This window comes from Sceloporus undulatus, chromosome 10, assembly GCF_019175285.1.
Source record: "Sceloporus undulatus isolate JIND9_A2432 ecotype Alabama chromosome 10, SceUnd_v1.1, whole genome shotgun sequence".
Classification (NCBI taxonomy): domain Eukaryota; kingdom Metazoa; phylum Chordata; class Lepidosauria; order Squamata; family Phrynosomatidae; genus Sceloporus; species Sceloporus undulatus.
This window is the reverse complement of record NC_056531.1, coordinates 13,287,062-13,311,622: the sequence shown is the minus strand read 5'-3', so window position 1 is coordinate 13,311,622 and position 24,561 is coordinate 13,287,062. Positions and strand designations below refer to the sequence as shown.

Genomic DNA, 24,561 nt, shown 5'->3' with positions numbered 1-24,561 from the left:
AGAGGCTTTTGGGATAATTTCTGCAGGTGAAATACAGCCTTACAGTTCCTCCCAGACTCTTTTGAAGGTTGTAGAGTCAAATTGCAGCTTGAGTGGGATCAGGATGCTCCATGCCATTGTATGTTGTACTTTATCTCTGCTTCCTCTCATTGCATGTGCCAAAACTGACTACTGATAACTCAGTTCCAGATTGTTTCAGGGTTTGTAAATCAACATTGTTTTGATGTACTTGGAAGGAATGACTCAAATAATTTCTGTCACTTGCTCATCTTTGATTAAAAATGCTGTTAAGCCACTAGTTTAAAAATGTGCTTACCACCTTCCATACACTTAATAAGTTCATATTAACAGGTTCACAAGGGCGGGGACATCCATTGCACGTCCAGCCTTTAACCCCAGAGAGATTTTGTTTGAAGAACTTAGATTAATGATAACTTGTGGTTAAAAATTACTACTCACTGAGGTCTATGATCTCAGAAACACTGGGTACCAACTCCCACCCCTGGAGAACGTACCACAGCTTAAACCTATGCCACAGCTAATGGAAAGTGTGTGTCATGAAAACACTGCTAAGCAGCAACCCATTTATTTCATGTTGCAGTCTTAGTATGTTAAAGTCCACATCCATATTCCATCTCTTAGGCCTTTCCTTTCCTATTCTTTTCCAGTGTGGAGAACTCTTCACCTGGGATTAGGTATAACCCTGCTAAGGTTCAGGTGACTCTTTCTTGTAGGCCAGAAATAGCCCTTGTGGGCTCTCATGCAGCATTTCCTCTCCTGCCTGTTGCCCTCCCCTCCTAGCAGCTTCACACTTGATCTGGTTTCTAATGGTTCAAGGTGAATTTGTTGGCAGCTGCTCATACCTAGAATCATAGAGTTGGAAGAAACCACAAGGGCCATCCAGTCTGACCCCCTGCCATGTAGGAATACACAATCAAAGCACTCCTATGTTTAAAAACCTCCAAAGAATGAGTCTCCACCACACTCTGAGGCAGCACATTCAACTGTCAAACAGCTCTTACTGCCAGGACATTCTTCCTGATGTTAAGATGGAATCTTGGTTCCGGTCATCTGAATCCATTGCTCCATGTCCTAGTCTCTGAAGCAGCAGAAAACCTGTTTAGAAACAATGCATAACCGTGCATAAAAAAACTATCTTGTATACATTAACAGGATGCTGTTATCATATGATGTCATCCTAAGCAATATGTACTTTAGCAAAATGTTTAAGTGCTACCAGGGTAAATGCCGTCTAGAGAAAAGGTCAGTCATTGCTACTGAGGAGCAAGTTGGAGATCATTAGCAGACAAATAGCTTTGTTTTATCTCATATGCTCTAAAAACTAGGAATAGCAATCTGAGTGACAACTTATCCGCTGTATTTGAAAACAGGTGCTATAACAACAGTAAGGCTCACCTAGTCCAATACTTGGAGGTGGGCTTCAGCCAAACATCTTAAGATGTGATCCGGCTGTTATGGAATCTTCCTATGCTTGTCCACTCTCTTAATCAGCAATGGCAAGTAAGAGTGCTCATTATTTTAATATTTTAATATACATTTTGGCTTCAGAAGAGGTTGCACCTCATTAGCTTTTCAGGTTTCATTGACAAATACAGTGTGAATATTATATTCCTGGAGACAAGTACTTTGGCAGCTGAGTTTAAACATGGTTTGCTTGGCGAATCTCTTGATTAAAGTTACAGTGGATCAAGGTGGTATTTACTGGAGTAGACTTAGACCAGACCCAGAATGAGTAAAAGTATTTTAGCAGATTGGTGTAGTGGTTCTCCTCTTCTCCTATAGCCCTATAATACTCTCCTCTTCTATCACTGTTTGGTTTTTAAATGAATTCATGTCTTGAAATGTCCCCTTAGGTAAAAGAAGATATAACATCAAGCTGTGGAAAACCTTTACAGACTGCTTTAATTGCTTACCAATTGCAGCCATTGTGGATGAGAAAATATTTTGCTGCCATGGAGGTAAGTAGCTAAATGATTTATTTTTATTTATGAGTTTCTACAGCACATGTCCAGCACATTTCTCACTCCTTTTTGTTGTTGCGTGCCTTGAAGTCGTTTCCAACTTACAGCGAGCCAGTCTTCTGGAAATCCTACTTGTGTGACTTCTTTGCCTTGGCGTGGGGTAGGGAAGTCTGAGCAAGGCATCCAGCTATGTGCTGGAAATATGGATGAGCGCCACACTCATAGCTTACTTCCCCTCGGTGGCAGTGGTGACAGAGCTGTTCGTGAGCAGGTTGTGTTTTATGTACTTTAGGAGCTGCAGACTGAACACTGGCTTTGGCCGTGGAAAGTGCCTAATTTGGTAGCTGCCTGGACTCTTTCCTCTGAAATATGAAGCTATAAGTGCTGGCTATCTTTATATCCCTTGCAAGTAATTACAGGTTATCCAGACAGTTTCCTGTGCTGTGTAAATACTAGTGTCATATACTAAGCTAGCATCTCATGACCCATCTTTAATTTAAATATTTAGCCCTGTCATTCCTAAACTATAAGCAACTGCAGTACATTCAAAGTCAAAAACATCAGGCTTCCATTGTTAGAGGAGTTGAATGGGAGGCTATAGTTGAACAGATGTGATAACCAAATATTACTGCCTTACAGAAAGGACGGGTCACCTTTTTAATTTGAGACAGCTGCTTTAAACCCAGCAAAATGGTCTCTTCTTGAGGAGCTTAGTTTGTCTTAGTGATTGACTGGTTCTGTGTGATGGGCAGCTTGCTTTGGCGTTGGCTTGGGTAAGGGAAAGGATTAAGTTTGTAGTCTTCCCAATTCCTTCATTCCCAATCTGCAGGGCTACTGGGAAAAGCTGGTCAGCATGGTGTTTTTAAACAACCTTGTGAGTATCCTGAAGAGCTTTTACTGGTTTGACTGTCCTCCTGCTCTCCCCCCCTTTCAACTTGCATTTAATGAGTCCCCTCACTTCTTCAAAAGCTTTGCATCTTGAAATTAATATGTGCCTTTTAGAACGGGATTTTAAAAACCTTACATTTCTCTCAACTCAAAAATAAATTAAAATGAAGTCTCATTATAAACATGCTAGCTAAATTTGTACTTTATCTCATAAAAATGAATTAACAGCTCTGTTACACTCTAAGTTACCTAAAAATCAACCATGAAAAAGCAGGAGAACATGTATTTCTCTTTTAGTCTATTTGAGGATGGGAACTAGTTGTAGGTTAGTGTGTGCATATACATATGTAGATTAAAATGAAGATAAAAAAAGAATTAAACACCAAATGTTTGAAGAATTATTTTTTAAAAGAAGCAAATAAAATGGTATAGTTGTTATGGTCTAGCTTTAGCCTCTTGAATTAGTGGAACTTTTATAAAGTCGGCATACCAATTTCCCCTTGATTCAGTGGGTCTGCTCTGGAACTAGCAGTTGGATTTAGGAATAAGTTCTGTTCAGAAATCTGTGCACGTCTGTGCAATTGACTTATCATTTCAAATGTATTGATGCAGTATCTGCATCTTGACACAGGTAATGAGTGTGTTATGTGCTACTCTCCTAAATAAATAACCAAATAAAATAAAAATCTAAAGCATTGGCGAAGATGCTGCATCAGAGACGTAGCTGCAGTATGATAGCTATGCTTCCATCTCCAAAACTCAACTTAAAGGGCAGTCAGATATACTGAACAATGTCAGGCAATGCTGGCAAGCAGGGTGCAGTGAGTGACAGTGACCAAGAGTTGCAGCAGGAGTTGCTGCTTCTGGTCCTTGCACCATCACTTGCTTGTGGGAGAGAACTGGTCACATCATCCTTCAGCATCCTCGCTTGCCAGTGCTGCAGAACCCTGCCACTCCGGATGGCTGGCTTTTAAGGTGGGTTTTGAGGGCATTTACGATAGTGGCAATGTACCATAGGCGTACATGTGAAAAAGAAAGACTTCTGCAGACATAAGTCTGTTGTGACACTGAAGGCAACGGGATGCTACCATTGAAACTATTCGGCTGCGTTGTATAATAAAGTCCTCTATTCAGTACACAACTAGCTGTTTGGTCCAATCTCAGGTTTCCAACTTCAGCCCTTGCTAAGAGGACTTAGTGTTCTTGAATCCTCCTCTAAACGCTTTCTCCATATTGCAGCAGTGCATGTTTGAGCCTATTTCATTAAGCAATCCCTGCATGGTGGCAGTTAATAGCTCTCTACCTTTCTTTAAATAGTTGACATTCTGTGTGAAACATCTTGAAGCATAAAGACAACAAGTCAGTGTCTCTATTTTTTCCATTAGCTGTACAGATGAAGCCCACTCTCACCTCAAGCAAAAAATAAAAATATTGACTGATTCCCAAGATTTGTTAGGGTACTTGAATTCTAATCTTAGCCCAACCTACATCTCTTCCTATTGTTGTCCTGAATTTTCTAATGTCGGACATCTCAGGAGCAGTTGTGCAGCAGTGCTCTCACAAAATCCCAGGCACATAACAAATACATTTGCGTTGGCAGCACAGATCATAACTGCGTCATAAGCCTCTTCAGCATTGTGGAATACAAGTGGCAGTCCATTTGCTTCTTCCTACATACACTCTTTGCATCAGCTCAGGATGGGTCATAATTTTGAGACAGTGGATAACTCAATTGCTAGGGCATTCATGCTGAGTATGCAAGCAATGACATCCTTAGACATTATAACAATCTCTGGTATGTATATTGCAGCCTGTCCAGTCTCTCAGATTTCCTGACCCTTGGCCATGCTGGGAGTTGAAGTCCAAAAATTCAGGCCACCCTTGACTATTAGAGGATGACATCCAACTCATTATTCAGTAACATTATGGAGGCAAAGGAACATTTTCAGTGGAAAGAGTTCTCTGCTGATTTTGGGGGCAAGTATGGTAGAGAAGATTCGGGAAGCAGATACATTTTCCTCTACTTTGCTATTCCATGCATCCTGTAATGCTGTTTCAGGGCCAGTTTTGTGAACACATCAAGTGCAGATGGAAGTGACAGAGCAACTTGTTGAGTCACAGAGGCTCAACCCCTGGGGATTTGTGCAGTGTCATTTCCCTCTGTTTGAGAATGTGATCTCCTGTGTCCAGGTTTGAGCAGTATCTTATTATTGGCTGTGAGCATTTTCACAGAATAGGGGAGCAATATAGATTAGGTGTTCTCTGTCCATAATAGTCTCCCAACTCTGGTGGCCATAGGGTGGTTTCTGCTTGTCAACTTGTACCAGCTAGTCCTCGTGACAATTTCAGTTGTAAGTTTCTAAGGCTGCATCCGTACTGCAGAAATAATCCAGGTTGACACCGCTTTACCTGCCGTGGCTCAGTGTTGTGGGATTCTGGGAAGTGTAGTTTGTTGTGGCACCAGAACTCTCCGACAGAGAAGGTGAAGTGTCTTCCAAAATGACAGTTTCTAGAATTGCATGGCATTGTCAGTGATGTCAGCCTGGATTTTTTCTGTAGTGCGGATGCAACCTCAGTCAGAAAAGTCATCCTAACGGTTAGTTTGTTTGGGATCATTACAGTGCTGATGTACCTCTACAGGTCCCCATAAATGTGTGTTTCAGCTCTTTGTTAATGTGTGTTGGTGCTTGAGTTGTGCTCATTGCCTGCATTGTCTCTCCATTCCCCTTTGGTAAAACATAGCTGTGTACTACTTGTACCTAGCGGTGTAATAATGAGATTTTGCTGCTACACTGTTCTAAAACATAGTTGCAAGAATCTTGTGTCTGAAGGTGCATTCACATACTTTGTGACTGGCTCTTGTTTGTACTCCCTTGATAAGCTTTGTTTTGCCTTCTTATCTTCAGTTATGTTGTCACAAAAAATGCACATTGGTTCACAAACTCTTCCTGCAGAAGGTGCTTTTTTGTGTAGCCTTTTTAGAAGTGCAGTCAGCATTTCCAGCCACTTCAGACTGTCCTCTGTTTTAAACTTCATATTCTTCAAGAGCTGTCTTTTGGTAATAGGGACTTGCAGTCTTTAGTGGTAGATTATATTTAGAATTTCCATGTCCCCCAGGTGCTTTACTGTTGCATAGTGTTTTCTGACTTGAGCCCATTTCAGCAAAATGAACCAGAAATCATAGCTTTGTATTCTTAATGTCCCACAGACACTGTCCTTGTTGGTCCACTGTGAATGATACACTGCCCTTGATATGGTGTTTGGCTTTCATACTGTTGTGGGACTGTTGCGCTGAACCATGAAATGCTGATCTCTGGATGTCTATTGTGTTATACAGCAGAGTAGGAACTGTCATAGCATTACCTTAGGTACCTCAGGCCACTTTAATCCTACTGGCCTGCATTTGCACTTAAATGTGAGCCACCCAAATGTGTGTACATGAAAAATGGACTCTCTTGCATTGATATGCGGAAACTCCCCAACTAGGGTAACCAGGGCTTTCAGTACAGAGGACAACAGGCATCTACTTGAGGAGGTGATAGTATTGTTAAAAATGAACAAGTTAGACCACAGATACCCAGGAAAAACAGAATAAGCATTTCATTTAACGTGTGAATTTGTGCCCCTTTTTGTCCAATTTCTCTAAATGACAGTGCCAAAAAAAGCAGAGGATTGTACTGAACTTGGGGAGAAGGGTTAGGGCTGTGGCTATTACATATTTATGTTTTGAACAAAAATAGCACCTTTTGTACTAGAGAATGTTGCTGCTGCTCAAAGGGAATACTTTCCCCGCAATAGAGATTTGTGATACTGGATATCATAACTGATATTTTCTGGTTGTGGGTCAAATAGGCTCTACGTAGGCGATAATACAAAGGAACGGTACCAAACCCAGCATCATACAACACAAATACAATTGATAAGTGCAAAGCTGCCACTTATTTTATAGCTGCAGGGTATCAATCTTAGGGAAAAAATTACACTAAGCCTTATCTAGCACACTTGGTATGGGTTTATCATGTGCCATGTAATACATGCCTTTAGATAGAACCGGGGTAGCTTTTGTTTCCTCAAAATAAATATAAGTGAAGCAAGCAATTACTACATGGCATTGTGCATTGTGCATATGCTTAGTGCCCCTCTGATGAACAGAATGCAAACTGACTGCATCTTAATCTCCCACAGGCTTATCACCAGATCTCCAATCAATGGAACAAATTCGACGAATTATGCGGCCCACTGATGTGCCCGATCAAGGCCTTCTCTGTGATTTGCTGTGGTCTGATCCTGATAAGGATGTACTTGGATGGGGTGAAAATGACAGAGGAGTGTCTTTCACATTTGGAGCTGAAGTAGTTGCAAAGTTCCTTCATAAACATGATTTGGATCTTATATGCAGAGCTCATCAGGTAAAGATCAGATACTGTACTAAGATTCTTGGCAAATCCATCCCAGTGGAAAGAGCCACTAGTTCCTAGACTTGTGCAGAATCCCCTAACCTACACCACTGTCCCCTCTTCCCCAAAGTTTGGTTTATTTGCATTGACATATCTGTTTGGCTTTAGTAGTTCCTGGTCTTGTAATCTAGCCTTGTTTCTCCAGATTAATAGTTTACCTGTTACAAGCAGGTTACAGAGCTCACATGATTTAGTAGATGGAAGGATGAATGTGTCTCAAGAGGAAGCAAATCCCAAATATAGAACTTCCTCCTTGGACCAGGATTCTGCCATTCTTCAATGCCATGTCTGTTCACATTTCCCACATCACTTCTAGTGTGTTCAGAACTTTTATAGACAACATCTCATCTAGCACGAACTAGGGAAGCAAAAAAGGGTAAATGGATCTGTTTCATTACATGGGTTCCCCAGTCTCTCTAGGAGGGTAATTGGCTGGTCATGGAAGATTTTCATGTGTACCAGCAGCATGCACTTCATATGCATCATCTCAGTTAATACTTACAGCAAGGTTGATATTATCCACATATCACAGGGTTTTTTTTTGGGGGGGGGGGATGATTGAGATTCAAATATCAAACCTAGATTTTCCATTTTTTAAAAGGGACACCATTTTGCTATGTCATTATATTGAATGGGACTTGAGCATACACGGATTTTGTTATCCACAGGGGATCTTGGAACCAAACCCCAGCGTATAGCAAGGGTCCACTGTATAAAGCATTTTGTACAATAAAAACGATTGCTGCTGTTTACTGTCTTTCTCCTCACCCTGGAATCTAACATCTCTTTACTTTAAAGGTGGTCGAAGATGGATATGAGTTCTTTGCAAAAAGGCAACTGGTAACTCTGTTTTCTGCCCCAAATTACTGTGGGGAGTTTGACAATGCAGGCGCCATGATGAGCGTGGATGAGACTTTAATGTGTTCCTTTCAGGTATGGAATCTTGGAAGGCCCTGGGGTGCTTTGCTTTCCCCATTAACTGACGGTGCACACTAGCTATTTCAAAATACATTCTGTTTTCTTTAATCTGTGCTGAGGCGCCAGTGTGCCATACACTAAGTAGGGCAGACTTAATCTGTTCACCTTGAATTGGATTGTCCAAAGAATCATAGCTGTCCCCGCTGCCTCTAATATGGGTGATCTGCAAGGCAGCATCAAACGCTGCCAACTGTGGGATGAAAGGCAGAACTGCATCTAAATTCAAGTTGTTGGTCCCGATCAATCATTAAAGCCCTGCAAGAATTTGGCACCACCACCTTCTCTGTCTCCCTGATAGATCTAGGTTGGCTTTCACTAGAGGCAGGGTTGTTTCCGCAGATTTTTCCTGTGTCAAATGTCTCTTTTCTCATGTTGTTCTTTTTTTCCCTTTTAAGAGGTTTGTGTAGCTCCCTTTTTAATAGCCACCAATCCCTTCCTATTCAGGCTGCTACTCAGGAAGCAGTTTCCTACATATTTATGAATAAATATATTTTAGGAATTAGATTGTTTTGAGTGGATCCCCATTTAATATTCCATGTTTTGTATGGAATGGCTTTAGATGAATGACCGATGCCTGAAGCCTGCTTTGCCTTTTGAGTAGAAATATGGGTTTAAATGAAATTTATACAGTCAAGTTTGGGGTGTGTGTTTGTAATGGTTTCTTGTGTTTTCCTTGTGCTGCTCAAACTATCTGGCTAAAAAAATGAATTGTCTTTGCAGATCTTGAAGCCTGCTGAGAAAAAGAAGCCCAATGCTAGCCGACCTGTAACACCACCCAGGGGTATGATCACAAAACAAGCAAAGAAATAATCGCTGTTGGCCCTGCCTAGTTGGGACTTGTACTATAGTATATAATCTCAATTTTTTTAAAGAAATGGTAACATGTATTGGTCAGCTTGCTAAGACTAGATTTAATGTGTTTGTGGTTTTTCTGTTCACTTTGATGGAAGGCATTTGCTGGTTGTAACAGCAAATGAGACGTTTTCCCTTTTCAAGAAGAGTTTTAAAAAAATCTGTATTTGTTTGGAGAGAGTTAGAGAGAAGCTTTTCCTTTTTGATGTTCCAGCTGTATACTTCACAGCAACTTCTCCTGTCATTCTGGGTACCTGTACAATTGACTCCTTGATCCTGTACAGACCGGGTGGTGTGCGATGCCTACTTTTCTTTTAGGACCTAAAGAGGCACTAGTGTGTTACAAGGCTAGGAAACTTATTGCTGTCAGATTACATATTGTTTATAGAAACCACTGTGAACGTCTTTAGTTTTCTTTTTAGTTTTTTGTTTTATTTCAAAGGGATTGCTTTTTTTCTTGTCTTGTACACAGGTTATGTTGTCAACCTTTTTAAATCACCCTCAACCTTTTGCCAGCCTCACTGGTATGATGTATATTTTATTGGGAGCACCCTTTTCCTCCCATATACTTTAAAATGAAAATTAAAGCAATTATTTTAAAGGTTTCTGTCTCTTCTTGCAAAACCCAAACATATAGCAGGGACAAGGTGTCAACACAACCCATAGAGATGCATTGGTGGTGTCTAAGTTGGGTTTTTTCCTCTGCAGGAAGGACGACTTGAACTAGCAGAGAGTAATGCTGTGGTCAGCTGGGATGCAGGATTAAAGACTTTTGGTACTTCCCCTATATTCAGTGTCACTGTGCTTTTATAGCCAGTGCAGAAAGCTGTAACCTATGAAGAGGTGTTCAGAGACTTGCCTAAGAATTAGAGTTCACATTTAGGGTTTGTTTTTATTTGCAACTTGAAGACTTGTTCTACAAAGCCTAAAAAACAACCGGCTACAACAGTGAACATTGTTCACCTGTTTCTGTGACTTTCACACAGTATTCTTTGTTTTTGTTTTGTGTTTTTTAAAATACTGTACTCTTTTTTGAACAATACAATGTGGTTTAAACGCTTATTAAATGAATAACTTGTTAAGTCTTCTCAGTGTTAATTTTATCAGCATCACATATACAACTTAAACTTTAAAAAAAAGGCTAGAATGTAGCAAAGGGATGAGTTCCTCTCAAGGAATCTGGTCTGAATGGCAACAGCTCAGGGTGCATCACACTGCCTGAAACCATGGGTTTTGAATGGGTTCCTTGGGGGTCTGCTTCTCTGCCATGAGAGCAGTGTAGGGTGTTTTCAGGAGAAGTTCAGTAAGGGACTGTGTATTCTCAGAGTGTGTGGATGGAGCAGGTTAATTTTGGAATGAATGGGTATGAGACGTAAGCCCCTCTAGTCCAACTGCAAGCATCTGCAGAAAGCCCACCAGTTTGGAGCCTTAAAGAGAATTGCTTCATCCAAGGGAACTGCCACCACAGTTGTGGGCTATGGCATTTTATGGTTTCTTTAAGTAGAACTCAACTCTGTGTTGTAAACCAGGGCCACCTTGGTGTCCGTACACACACACACAGTCTGCTCTGTCCCTTCCTATGGGCAGCAAACCGAAGCAACAAGATGCCTGCTGGTCTGTAGTACCACCACCGCTGAAATGACTAAAACTAGACTGTGCAGCAAAAGTTAAACTGTCAAGTAGAACTGTCTTAGGTCTGGTCTGAGGGGGTGGGAGTTGTACATTAGGATTGTCTTGGGTATTCAGAACAGAGGTCAAAGTCGTACAAGAAGGAGAGTCTTACCAGGAGAAAAGAACGGTTGCTTGACCTACTCGGGATAACTGCTGGGTTGCAGTTGCTTGCTGGGCCTTGCTTCTGTGCTGAAAAATTGATGAGCCCTCCCAGGAGTTGGTTCAGGTCTGGTTGCAAGTCTCCTTGTATGTTGTGGCTATGCTTCTCCGGGCTTCCTACCTGGAGGGCTATGGCTTGAGTCATATGGTCACATGCTTCCCAAAGCAAGGCCTGAAGGAAGTGGGAAAGGGAGAGTCAGCCTATTGACAACAGTCAATCCATGCCATACTTTTGCATCCCCAAATACTTAAGACCTCCTGCCCTTGTCACTTTTGCCTCCCGTCTAGCACTAGAGAAGAGGGAATAAATGTCTCAGTCTTACTATGTGGATCACACGGCCGAGCATGGCAGATCTTTTATGTGGACCAGGAGCCTGGGGGTTCAACCAGAGACTTAGTGCAAGGAAACTCGGGGCCTGAGAGGTGATCTGTACCCTTTTCCACAAAGGGATGGCCCTCCCCAATTTTCTGCCTCAGGCTCCCAAAATGTCCTTGGCTTACTCCTGTTGGATTTCTTGCACATCTGCAGTTAAGACAAGACGGCATCTGTACAGAGAGCGCACATAAAAACATGAAGGCATCACAAGTTATTGGAAATCTCTTCTGTCTACATTTTAGGTGCTTAACTAGTTTGGAAGAGAGGCCTGGCCTTATGATCTAGCCAGCATGAAGTGGGTTTGAGGCACACTTGCTCTATCAATGCCATTTGGATGAAGAAGCCAGTGGCACTTTGAAAGCTTGCGCCATCTATTTGTGTGCATTTTGGCTCAGCCTAATAAAAGTAACGCTGTTCTGTAGGTTTAGTGTGTTGCTGCAGTCTGCTGTAAGGCCAAGATGGCTACTCCTAGATAGGTTTTACAGATCCTAAGGCTCTTCCTCATTCTGAATTCCTCATCCCATCTTACAGTAAGGATAGGCTCATAGCAAACACCTTGGCAGGGCTCTTGTCCAGGCGGGCAATGCGTCCAGAATGCCCCAAACTGCTACTCACTTCAATATCGCACAACACCCTTAGAGTGCTATGATCCCACTTTAACATACACACCCCTTTAAATTAATTCAACTTTAATGCCTGCCTCCTGTGGCATTCTGGGCTTTGGAGTTTAGAGAGAGGCCTTAGAGCTCTCTGGCTGAGCATTCCCAAAGCCCTTTCCTCACACTGCAAATCCCAAGACTCCCCTGGGAGGCAGTTAATGTGGAATCATCCTGCTAGAACAGCGGAGCCTGGTCTGGAAAACTTACAACAGTGAGTAATTTCTACCCCCACTACAGCAAAGGGAAAGGGTGGGTGGGCCTTCCTGCTGACATCCCGAAATATGCTGCCCGCATTTAGAGCCCCCTATAAAAGGATGTGTGGAAAACTATAGGGCCCAAACCTTGGCTTGACACAGCCCTCCAATTTGGGTCTAAGGAATAAGGCAGAGCCAAGCAACCTCAGCTCCAGGTAACTCTCCCATTTGGGTCCCAGGGCAACTAGAGAGCCCAGCCCTCACACCTAGCTCTCCAATTTGGGTCCCAGGGAAAACTACAAAGTCAACCCTTCAGTTGCAACTAGCTCTCCCATCTGGGTCTCACCCATGGAAAACTACAGAGCCCCAACTTTGGCTTGACCAAGCTCTCCAATGTGGGTCTCAGGGGAAAATACCAAGTCAGCCTTTCAGCTGCAACTAGCTCTTCCATTGGGGTCCAAGGGAAACCCCAGAGCCAAAGCTCCCTCTTTAGACCAGTCTCCAGGGGAGGCTCCCTTGCCAGGCCCAGGGCTTTACCCTCTGCCAGGCGGAAAGGGGGGGGGGCTGGGTCCTGCCCATGCCAGCCTTGCCAAGGTCTTCCCTCTCTCTTTTTTGTTGTTGTTGTTGCTGGAGAAGAGAGCTCCGAAGACCCTCGAGTTGGAAGGGAGACCCCAAGGAGGGCCATGCAGCCCTCCAGGCTGGCCTCCCCCTTGAACATGGCATCCTTGCGCCGAGGGAGGGAGGGAGGGAGGGAGGGAGGAGGAGAAGGAGGCGGCGGCCAGCGCAGGGCCCCAGGGGCTGAGATCGCCTCCCACCAACGCCACCAGCACGAGACGGTACTGGGGAGCAGGGAGGCTTCTGGGGGGCGATCGGAGGGAGGGGCTCTCCCTCGGCCCACTTGGGGGCAGCTTTCAAGGAACCTGGGGGGGGGGTCCCCTATTTGGGGGCGGGGGTGGGGGGGCCTTGTTTTGGGAAAGGGGGGGATCTGGGTCCCTCCCTATCGAGGCCTTCGGAAAAGGCCAGATCCACACTGGAGAGAGAATCCGGTTTGGCACCTTGGCTCATGGCACTGGAATTCTGGGAGTTGGAGTTTGTTGTGGGCCCCGAGCGGAGCCAAGGTGCCAAACCGGGTCATCTCTCCAATGTAGATGCAGCCAGAGAGAATCAATCGACTAAGAGACCCCAGACCAACCCTTGACTTTCCCATATGGAGATCAGGGACTCCTCCATTTAATAGGGGGTCCCCAGAGGGGCCCAATATGTGTGTCTGTGTCTATAAATCCCCCCCCCCCCAAGCAAACCCATTGTTTTGCCCTTTTTGATCAGGGAGCTTCTTTCCCCCCTAAGCCATTGCATTGAATGGGACTGGAGCATCCCCAGATTTTGGGATCCGTGGGGGTCCCTAGAAGATAGCCAGGGCCCACTCTGTGTGTGTGTGTGAATGTATGTATACACACACACAGAGTGGGTCCTTGGTACCTGCTGGGCCCTTCCAGCCAAGATGCCATGGCTCCAGTTGTGCCCATTGACTGGCATGGCCCTTGGGAAAGGACCCAGAGTCTGCTGTCAGGGTCTTCGGCAAGTGGGGTGCCACCGCCCAGAAGGCCTTCCTTTAGCCCCCCCCCCCCCCCCCACTGTACTGTTCCTACAGGTAGAACAAAGAAGAGGTTAAAGCAATTCAAAGCCTTCTAGTTTGGCAAAACATTCCCTTCCTTTAGATTTGGCCTGGCAAGCAATAAGAGATTTGGCTTCTTCTGGAACCACGAAATCCAGGGTTCGGTTTGGGAATGGCGCCAGGCCCTTTAGTCTTTCCATGGCAGGGCACTTGGCCTGGAAATCTGAAGGAGTTAAAAGCTTTGCCCTTAGCCATGCGCATCCAACATTCTAGGGCAGGGGTAGGCAACCTGCGGCCCGCGGGCTGGATGCGGCCCGGCGAGGCCTTGGGACCGGCCCCAGCCTGGTCTTGCCACCGATTGCTGCCAGGGCCTTTGGCATCTCGCGCGAGGGGCATGGTGGGGCAATTTCTATAAAAGCCTCAGAAACATGCATTTATCTTAACATTTTTTTAAAAATCAGCAAATTTTTTCGTGTGTCCTCCATTTTTTATTTAAAAAGTGCCCTCTATTTGAAAATTTTGTCCTACTTTTGTCCCGATTTATTTATTTATTTATTTTAAATTATTTAATTATTTATTTTTTGGCTTTGGCCCCCCAGTTGTCTGAGGGACAGCAACCCGGCCCCCGGCTCAAAAGGGTTGCCTACCCCTGTTCTAGGGGTTGTAGTCCCAAATAGTCACTATTCCAAGCCTTGAACATTTCACAATTTCTGACTGGATTCCATTTCCAGTAGAAAGACCATTTCGAATGTACAACGAAGCCTGGAAGGCAGCCTTTCCAAACGACCCCTTGCCTGCCTTTACCTGACTTCAGATGTGTGTGTAAGCAAAAAATGCTCTATCCAAGATGCTGAGGTTGATGCAGAGGTTCGTTGGTCTAAGACAGTGATGTAGAAGAACTGGGTGAGGAACCCATGTAGGTTTCTCCAGAGGCAGAAAGGTTTATTTAAATGGCAGCCATGGGGCTGAGATGGCCATCTCTCAAAGGTGACTGAAGTACAAGGGTGTCAGATGGCGCACGCGGTACACAGCAATGCTCACTTCTCTGGTCCCACAACAGGAAGGTGTGCTTATTGCCCAAGGGTTGAGCAACGATCGCTCGGTTTGATCTGGCTGGCGGGGAGGCTGCTCTGTTTCTGCTAGTCATTCCCATACGCAATGGAGTAGCACAACTCACGCCAGCATGGCGTTACATTTTGAGCATTGGGGTAGAACAATGGGGAGCAGGGTCCCTGCTTGGGCATGGAAACCTATTCAGTGACCTTGGGCAAGTCCTACTCTCTCAGCCTCAGAGGGAGGCAGGGGCAAACCCTCTCTGAACAAATCTTGCCAAGAACCCCCTGTGATAGGTTTGCCTTAGGGTCACCATAAGTCAGAAGCGACTTAAAGACACACAATAGATAACACAACGCAAGGCACCGTTCTCCAGGTTCAGTTCACAAGGTCACAATCTGTTCCACAGATGGGCATCCTGTGGCTCATCACCCATGGGCAGCCCTTTGGAAAGATCCAGGGCAGCCCTAGGGACACCCCTCCCCCCGGTCTCACAAAGACCCTGCCATCCCTTTGACACATGTCACTGCTAGTCGCCCAAAATGGGAATCATGACACTCCATTGAAAAAAAATCCAGTGCTCTAGAAGAGTTGAAAAATGGGCATGGTGGCTTGGAGAGTGCCCGTCCCTGATCTATTCTTATAAATTGTTGAATTTTCAGTCTCAACAGCAAAGCAAGAGCTTAGTTTGCAAGAGGGCCCAGGTTCAGTTCTGCCCTTCCTTTCACCCCCCAACATCTCCAGGGAGGGCTGGAAGAAGGGACCACGTCTAAACCCTTGGAGAGATGCTTCCAGTCTGTGTAGTCAATCATATGCTAGGTGCAGGGCATTGGGTGCCAACCTCCACCCAGTAAGAATAAACATTTCCCATTTCTATGTATGGTTGTGAAAGCTGGATAGTGAAGAAAGCGGAGAGGAAGAGAGTCAACTCATTTGAGATGTGGTGCAGGAGGAGAGTGCTGTGGATACCGTGGATTGCTAAAAAGTCAAATAAATGGGTCCGAGAGCAAATCAAGACTGAGGTCTCCCTAGAAGCCAAGATGACTGAACTGAGGCTGTCATACTTTAGATACATAATGAGAAGACAGGGCTCACTAAAAAAGACAATAATGCTTAGCAAAGTAGAAGGCAGTAGGAAAAGAGGAAGACTGGATTACAGCAGGCTAGACTCAGCTTGGCCATGAAACCCACTGGTTGACCGTGGGCAAGTCACACTCTCTCAGCCTCAGGGGAAGGTCATGGCAAACCTCCTCTGAACAAATCTTGCCAAGAAAACCCCTTGATAGGTTTGCCTTAGGGTCGCCATAGGCCCGAAACGACTTGAAGGCACAGAAGACACACACACAGAGACTCAACCAAGGAAGCCATGGCTGCCCTGAGTCTGCAAGACCTGAGCGGGGTGATAGATGATAGGTGGCTTCTCATTCATAGGGTCGCCACAAGTTAAAGTCAACTTGACCGCACTCAGTAACAACACAGCAATAAGATTTTTTTTCTTCAGCCCCCCAGTTTCTAGCTTTGCAGAGAGTGAGACGCTGAAAATCGTTCACACCTTCTGTTGGCTGTGTTTACTTTCTCTGGAGAATTCTGGGAACAGAAGAAAAATTTAATTTAAGAATGGATAATTTTCATGGAGGGGAAAGGCAATGATCCCATTTTGCTCACCTCCCCATAGCGACCCTCCTGGCTAAGTGGTGGACCCATGAGCCTAAATATCCTTGTTAGTCCTAACTTGAACAGACCCATTGACTCAATGGCAGCTTAGGAAATCCATGCTTATCCCCAGTCCCATGGATTCAAGCAAGTTTGTTCTAATCACACCTAAACATTAGGATTCTGCCCATTGTTTTATTCTTATCTTGCCCAGCTCAGAAAAGTTACACAGTTTCTGAGAAGTGAACATAGGGCTTATTGCCTCGGTCGACAGACATCACTGGAATTTTTGGGCTTTTTTAGAATGATAGTAGAACTGTTTGCGCCCGATGCAATGCAGCCGAGTTTAAATTTAGTGGCGTTTGATGCAGGATGAAGGTGTGGTTTGTGTTAATAGAATGAATGTGTGTCATTTCCTGGCTTGTGAGACTTGGGCTGTGGCAGTGTTGATTTGGGAGAAAGGGAGGCATGTGAAGACGCTTGCCTCTCCTTGCCTACTCTCCACAAAGGCCATAGGTTGGTTGGTTTGTTTTTCAGCATTAGACTTCATGAGCTCATGCAGCTGTGCTTCAAAATATGCTGTAAATTGGGTAGAAATACAGGGAGGAATGTCCTGTTTGTTTCCTTTCCTGCCGTCTCCGTATGCTGTTGATTTTAAGATGGAGAGGAAAAGGGAGAAGAGAGAAAACAGTGTGGTAAGGATGAAACGCAACTGCCACGCGCATTGGTTTGGCATGTGAACATTCATCTCAAAAGCCTAGAGCCCACGGTTTTCAGCCTTTCATCATCCAGATGTTTTGGACCCCCTGCTCCCAGAATCCCCAGCCAGCAGGACCACTGGTCAAGGATTTTGGGAGCTGAAATTTAAAAAATCTAGAGGGCTGAGAACCAGCAGTCTAAATAATGTTAATTTCTGAACTTTAGGACAGGGAAGTGGAGAGCAAGAGGGAATCCAGCCTCAATGTCATATTTTGTATTGGTTGCAACCTCATGTGAGATGTTATGGTTGCCACATGACATAGAATGATGACCACAACAGTTGCCAAATCAATGTATTTTGCATGTGGGAAATGCCCTTGATAATTCGGACTAGAGTTGCTTTTACTTATAGAAGAGGGGATTTTTAAAAACAAGAGCCCCAAGGGACTCTGGCTATTAAAAAGCTGTTCAGAATAATAAAACCCATGAGCAGTTCTTGAAAAAGAAAAGAAAGAAGGAAGTCGAACAAGAGAAGTTAAAAGTGAAGCCATTACAGTATTTACAAGAGTTCAGACAAGCGAGACGAGATCCTGTATCACTTCAGCATCGTGTCAAGATCCCCTGGCAGAGTTACGTCGGGCAGGCCCTATACTGAATACCAACATGGCACAACATGTGTGGATCAATGGTCAGTGTGTATGGCGGACATTTAATGTGCAACTGCAGTGTGTAACGATAGAGGCAGTGCATATTCACAGGCTGCTCTGTGAACTTTAATGTGCTGCCACATGCGCAATCGGTGCACAAGTATGGCTCTGTTTATACTGTCATCCAAAGGCCTTTGACAAAGTTCCCCATGACATTCTTGCAAATAAGCTTGTAAAATGTGGGCTAGACAAGGCAACTGTTACGTGGATTTGTAATTGGTTGACCGGCCGAAGCCAAAGGGTGCTCAACAATGGCTCCTTTTCATCCTGGAGAGAAGTGACCAGTGGGGTCCCACAGGGCTCTGTCCTGGGCCCAGTGCTATTCAACATCTTTATCAATGACCTGCATGACAGAATTGGGAGCATACTTATCAAATTTGCAGATGACACCGAATTAGGAGGACTAGCTAATACTCCAGAGGACAGGATCAAAATTCAAAATGACCTGAATAGACTAGAAAACTGGGCCACAGCTAACAAAATGAAATTCAACACGGAGAAATGTAAGGTATTGCACTTAGGGCGGAAAAATGAAATGTACAGATATAGGATAGGGACACCTGGCTTAAGGAGACAACATGTGAAAGGGATCTAGGAGTCCAAGTAGACCACAAGTTGAACATGAGTCAACAGTGCGATGCGGCAGCTAACAAGGCCAATGCGATTTTAGGCTGCATCAATAGAAGTATTGTGTCTAGATCAAGGGAAGTAATAGTGCCACTATATTCTTCTCTGGTCAGGCCCCACCTGGAATATTGTGTCCAGTTCTGGGCGCCACAATTCAGAAAGGACATTGAGAAACTGGAGCGTGTCTAAAGGAGGGTGACTAAAATGGTGAAGGGTCTGGAAACCATGCCCTATGAGGAATGCCTTAGGGAGCTGGGTATGTTTAGCCTGGAGAAAATAAGGTTAAGAGGTGATATGATAGCCCTGTTTAAATATTTGAAGGGATGTCATATTGAGGAGGGAGCAAGCTTGTTTTCTGCTGCTCCAGAGACTAGGACCCGGAGCAATGGATGCAAGCTGCAGGAAAAGAGATTCCACCTGAACATTAGGAGGAACTTCCTGACAGTAAGGGCTGTTTGACAGTGGAACACACTCCCTCAGAGTGTAGTGGAGTCTCCTTCCTTAGAGGTCTTCAAATGGAGGCTGGATGGCCATCCGACGGGGATGCTTTGATTGTGATTTCCTGCATGGCAGGGGGTTGGACAGGATGGCCCTTGCAGTCTCTTCCAACTCTATGATTCTATGATTCTATGATTCTATGATTCTATGGCTGTTGAGCATTGTCCATAAAAATAATCCTGCGTGTGGAGCACAACTCTAAGGCCTGTGTACGTCACTTAGAGAAAACTGGGTAAGGGTCTTTTCCATCCCAACTTGAAGGTGCCACAGGCTGAACATGGACTCTTTAAAAATGTAGAGCAGGTGTCCTACCACTGAGTTATTGTCCTTCTTCTAAAATAGGTTCCAGAGTTTGGAACGAATGTGTTATGAGTGGCACTGTCTAAAGGGGGAAAGGAAAGTGGGGATATCAAACAGAAAGGTCAAACGTAACATTACATATGGGAATGAAGTGTCCACGCTGGTGGCTATACTGCCAATGGAGTTTAAACTATCTTTCCTGGACTTTAAGACTCTTTGTCTCCCAGAGCCCATATGGCCAAAAGGGAGCAATGGCCTTTGCCTACATAGATATCCCTCCAGACTATCTTAACTGAGAACAACAATAACAAGAGCTTCATGAAGAAGCCAATGGAGCTTTGAAAGCTTGCATCATGAGTTTTGTGCATTTTGGATGGCGCCATAAAAGTATCACTGTTCTGTGGATTTGAGATGTTACCGTACTTTGCTGTATGGCCAACACAGCTCCCCCCGGATATGTTTATTGCCTATTTAGCAGGTCTCGTACACAGAGCCGAGGACTCTATCTTGAGCCTTTAACATTAGGAATTATTATTATTATTATTATTATTATTATTAACCTTTATTTATAAAGCGCTATAAATTTACACAGCGCTGTACATACAATCTTTTTAATTGGACGGTTCCCTGCCCTCAGGCTTACAATCTAAAAAGACATGACACAAAAGGAGAAGCGAGTGGTGGAGGGGAAGGGGATGAGGTCCAGCAGTTCCTCTCTACCTGGACCAAGGCAGGTGGACTGGAGGGAGGGCTTGGCTTCATAATGGATGGTTAATCTACTTCCAGGGAGGCCTGTTGGAGTTAGCCTGCCTCACTAGTAGGATAGTACATATAAAATACATAGTAATACAGGAAATGATTCAATAAAACAGGCAACAAAAGAACATCAAATAGCAAGTGACAGTTATGCAATGCCTGGGAAAGCTTCTCTGAACAGGATGGTCTTCAACTCCGTTTTGAAGCTGGTTAAAGAAGTGATGGCTCTTGTTCACGGGGGAAGAAGGTTCTAGCAGTAACTCCCCTTTATTTACAACTCACTTTTTTTTTCTTGGCTGGTACAGATACTTGTTAGATAGGACTGCTCAATTTGTCAAACTGGCTTTGGGGAAGAAGTAGTCATGGATTGCTTCAGACAATTCTGTCGGTTAAGCTTTTAGTTCCTGGACTCTTCCAAAGAAGGGTTGCAACCAGTTTTTAGCATGGCTTTGTATATTGCTTGTATTTAGTTGGATGCTGAATGCTTGTTTTATGAAGTTTATACATGAGGCCTGATTGGTCAATGAGCCATAAAATAATGTCAGAATCTAAGTAAAAAGTATGCACAATGCAGAAATTAGGACCAAAGAAAGAAAGAAAGTGCATCCACACTGCAGAAATAATCCAGTTTGGCACCACTTTAACTGCCATTGCTCAGTGCTATGGAGTTCTAGGAACTGTAGCTTGTTGTGACAGTGAAGGCTAAATATCTCACAGAACTACAATTCACAGAACTCCATAGCATTGAGCCATGGCAATTAAACCCATGTCAAACTGGATAATTTCTGCAGTGCGGATGCAGCCGGTGTCATCATAATTTCATCAAAACCAAGAGGAGAGACCGCCCAGAGCTAGGGTTGCCAAGGGTGAAAACAAGAGAAGCTTCCTGTACTTTTGATGGTTTTACAGAAGAGGGCATTTCTGCAGGTGTTGCTGGTCATGCAACCAGGTAACCAACAACAACTTGTGGAAATCCCATTGTCTATGTTAAACATACAGAAGCCCTCTCAAATTTTCAATATGGCAACCCTAGCCAGGCCCCCAAATCCACAATGGATTTTCCTACCTTTGGGATAGTGGATGCTGGTCTTATCCTGCCATCTCAAAATGACACTGAAAATGTTACCTCTGAAATGACCCAATGTCCAGAATCAGAAAAGCGGCTGTTTCCATGACTGCCCTTGGAAGTGTCATTTTTGAATTGTTCCTTTTGTTTGAGGTCAGGAAGACTGCAAGGGGGGCAATGTTTAACTAGGCAGAATGCTTCCTGCAGACTTGGGGTGGGAGGGCAACGAGAGACTGGAAACCGGATTGCTGGGGGATATGCTGAGTGCCAAGTTAAAAACTATCTGCAAGAACAAAGCATGGGAAAAAACAGCCCGCTCTATCCCCTCTGGCTGGGGAATGGTGAGCGTTGTCATCCAAAAAAGTAACTTTTCACAGGTTATGCATCAGGGGGTTGGACTGGATGGCCCTTGTGGTCTCTTCCAACTCTACGATTCTATGATTCTATGATATGTTGTGGCACTCCCATTTATTTAACCGTGATCCATAGGTTTTCAAATTCAAATTCAACTTTATTTTAGCCAACAGGCCGTAGGTTTTCATGATCTGTACAATCCAAGGCTTTGCTGTAAGCTGCAAAAGCACAGGCTGGTTTGTCTTCGGCACCAATCCATCTGCTTAGCTTGCAAAGAGGCCCGGGTTTCTCTCCTGCCACTTTGAAAGCCAAGTCTGGCTTTCCCAGACTTCTGACAACCAAAGCCTCCTCCTTGATTCTGGTGCCAAAAAGGAGGGGGATTGTTCTTAAAAGTCAGGACACTGTAACCGCTTCACTACAGTGGAGCTGAACAAAGTGATTAGGTTTGGCCTTGGCTGCCATCCATAAGCCTGAGGCCTTTGGGCTTTGAAGCCCAGCAGGGAAAGGTTTGGGGGGAGGAAAAGGGCATTCTTTTCCATCCCCAAACTTCACTCTTCTCCCCCACAGACAGTACACACGAAGCCCAAGTAACTAACTTTCTGAAAGATCGCAGCTTGAGATTGTGTTGGGGCGGACTTCAACTTGTTTCTTTCCTGTTTCCGCATGGCCAATATCTTTTTATTGGAATCAGGCTGTCTGGCCAAGCTGAACATTAGCTGGCTCTATGTACGACTTCAGTAGAGACCCAGTAAGGTATAGTGGTGCGAGTGTTGGACTAGGACCTCTGGAGACACAGGTTCGAATCCCTATTTGCCCATGGAAACCCACGGAGTGCTCTCAGCCTCAGAGGAAGGCAGTGGCCAGCCTCCTCTGAATAATAAATCTGGGCAAGAAAACCTGGTGATAAGGTTGCCATAAATCGGAGGCTGCATCTACACTGCAGAATTAATGCAGTTTGATACTGTTTTAACTGCCATAGCTCCATGCTATAGACTTCTGGGATTTGTAGTTTTGCAAGAGATTTAGCCATCTATGACAGAGCTCTGGTGCCACAACAAATTACAAATCAATAGGATTCCATAGGATGGAGCTACTATGGGAGATAAAGCAGTGTCAAATTGCATTAATTCTGCAGTGTGACAACAGCCAGAGCCAATTTGAAGGCACAGAACAACAACTACTACTTCTATTAATATTTCCCCAACCTGGTGCTTTCTGGATGTCAGACTACAACTCCCATTGTTCCTAGCCAACAAGGATGGAACTGTAGTATGGCACAATTGGTGGGCACTTCTTGGGAAAGTTTAAATGAAATAGCCCCAAATAATTTTGTGTTTTGGGATTTGTTTTTTAAAGAATGTACCCTACCAATTTGTCTTGGTGTTGCCATGTCATCTACAGGGCTTTGAAAACAGATGGGTTGCTAACATTTGTCACAGTGACACTGCATTTTTCAAATCTGAGGAATAGATAGGGTCATGGGACCTTCTGGAATCTTTTGTCACTGCTGCTAGAATAAGTCCGTATTTGCTAAAAGGGGTTGGAAACCAAGACCTGTGAGGAAAGGCTGAGGGAGACAAATATGTATAGCCTGGAGAAGAGAAGACTGATGGATGATATGATAGCCATCTCTCAAATGTTTCTTCTCCAGGCTAAACATATGGAGCTCCCTCAGACTTTCCTCCTAGGGCTTGGATTCCAGACACTTTAAAGAACATATGGTAGCCATGGGTAGGTTGACACATCACAATGTAGAGGTTCGAGTGCTGGAATATGTCCCTGGAGATTTATGGCGACCTGAAGGCAAACCTATCACAGGGTTTTCCGAGGGCTGAGAGTGTGTGACTTCCCAAAGCTTACCCAGTTGGTTTCCATGGCCGAGTAGGTATTCAAACCTTGGTCTCCAGAGTTGTCACCTGAGGCTCAAACCACTACGCCATGCTGGCCCTTGCAAGTCTCTAAGTCTAGGATTCTGTCCTTCCTCAGAAATTTGGGCAGACCTCCTTGTTGGACATATCTCCTCCAAAAATCCATAATTGAAAGATATTATTTTCTAGCTGTCTCTCCTTTAGACAGATATTGGGTTTCTTTGCCCCCAAGGAAAATGGGTCTTTCAGTGGTTTAGGAAACCCCTTCTCCATGCGGGCTTTGGACATGATTTTCAAGCAACCTTGGCCAGTTCTGACCACCCTAAACAGACGTGTATTGCCAACAGGTTCTCTCTTGAGTAGCATCAACAAGCCCTCACTTGGGACATCTTGCAACCGTCTGGTTGCACTCCAGGCCAGATTTAGCAAGTCCCGGGCCTCTCCTCTCTCGTAAAGCATATGCCGCCTTTGTGTCCAATAGTTTCCCATCACATTCCCACCTGCCCTCGCCTATAACCTAGAATCCCTCGCTGGGGCCTGTGGCAAGGACAAGCAGCGTGTACACACAACAAAGTGCGTCAAGGGTATTTTTCCTTTTAATGCTGGATGTTGACTGTAATCAGAGTTATGGGCTTTCCCCTTCCCCTGCAGAGGCTGTGAGAGACTAGGGAGAGTAGACAGGAAGGAAGCAATGTGTGTGTGTGTGCGTGGCGCGGGCGCATTCATTTTGCATTGAACATCTCTTATGCAAAAACTTCAAGGAGACAGGAAACCTTGGTTCATTTGCTGCCTCCTTTCGCATGACCGACAAACGTTTTGCCAGAACAGCGGTGGCACCCTTGCTATTCCCATATTGGTTCCCTTGCTGTTCCACTCTGCAGGGTGGTTGTGGCTAGTAAGCGCAGAGGACAACAGAGGCTCTTGCCTGGACAAGGAAAATTAGAAAAGGTAAGAGTGGAGATTATTTTCAGGGACTTTAGTAATCAATAACTAGCTTTCCTAATGGACCATGGATAGAGCTTGCAAAACTCTATATTGGGGGGACTCCAAGTCCCAGAAGCCTTAAACCAGCTGGGCCAGTGCTACCAGTGTCCATTCACCTGAGGGCTTCTGTAGTCCCAAAAGTAACATTCTTCCAAACTCCATCCA

At 44.5% G+C, this 24,561-nt stretch overlaps 2 protein-coding genes and 1 long non-coding RNA gene across 9 annotated transcripts in view; 2 read left to right on the top strand and 1 right to left on the bottom strand.

Moving 5' to 3' along the window:
• PPP1CC (protein phosphatase 1 catalytic subunit gamma) overlaps positions 1-10,239 on the top strand; it is a 20,352-nt gene extending 10,113 nt beyond the window's left edge. For 3 of the 4 annotated variants that reach the window (XM_042441399.1, XM_042441400.1, XM_042441397.1), the window contains 4 exons: positions 1,875-1,979; positions 7,056-7,279; positions 8,126-8,260; positions 9,026-9,760. In XM_042441399.1, coding sequence (XP_042297333.1) covers positions 1,875-1,979; positions 7,056-7,279; positions 8,126-8,260; positions 9,026-9,115 — 554 coding nt within the window. In that variant the 3' untranslated portion in view covers positions 9,116-9,760. Of the gene's footprint in view, positions 1-1,874; positions 1,980-7,055; positions 7,280-8,125; positions 8,261-9,025; positions 9,761-9,865 lie in introns of those variants that run through there. The other variant, XM_042441398.1, reaches the window with a different exon arrangement.
• LOC121916400 lies at positions 571-15,073 on the bottom strand. 3 transcript variants are annotated; one of them, XR_006100863.1, is made up of 3 exons: positions 14,636-15,073; positions 10,941-11,159; positions 571-1,116 (listed from the first exon to the last, which is right to left on the bottom strand). It is a non-coding gene; the product is annotated as an uncharacterized LOC121916400 (long non-coding RNA). The 3 variants fall into 3 exon arrangements; XR_006100862.1 differs by lacking the exon at positions 14,636-15,073 and adding an exon at positions 12,754-12,943; XR_006100864.1 differs by lacking the exon at positions 14,636-15,073 and adding an exon at positions 11,311-11,449.
• HVCN1 (hydrogen voltage gated channel 1) overlaps positions 12,973-24,561 on the top strand; it is a 17,666-nt gene continuing 6,077 nt past the window's right edge. The window contains exon 1 of one of the 2 annotated variants that reach the window (XM_042441402.1): positions 12,973-13,052. The gene's annotated coding sequence lies outside the window, so the exon portion shown is untranslated. Of the gene's footprint in view, positions 13,053-23,504; positions 24,361-24,561 lie in introns of those variants that run through there. The other variant, XM_042441401.1, reaches the window with a different exon arrangement.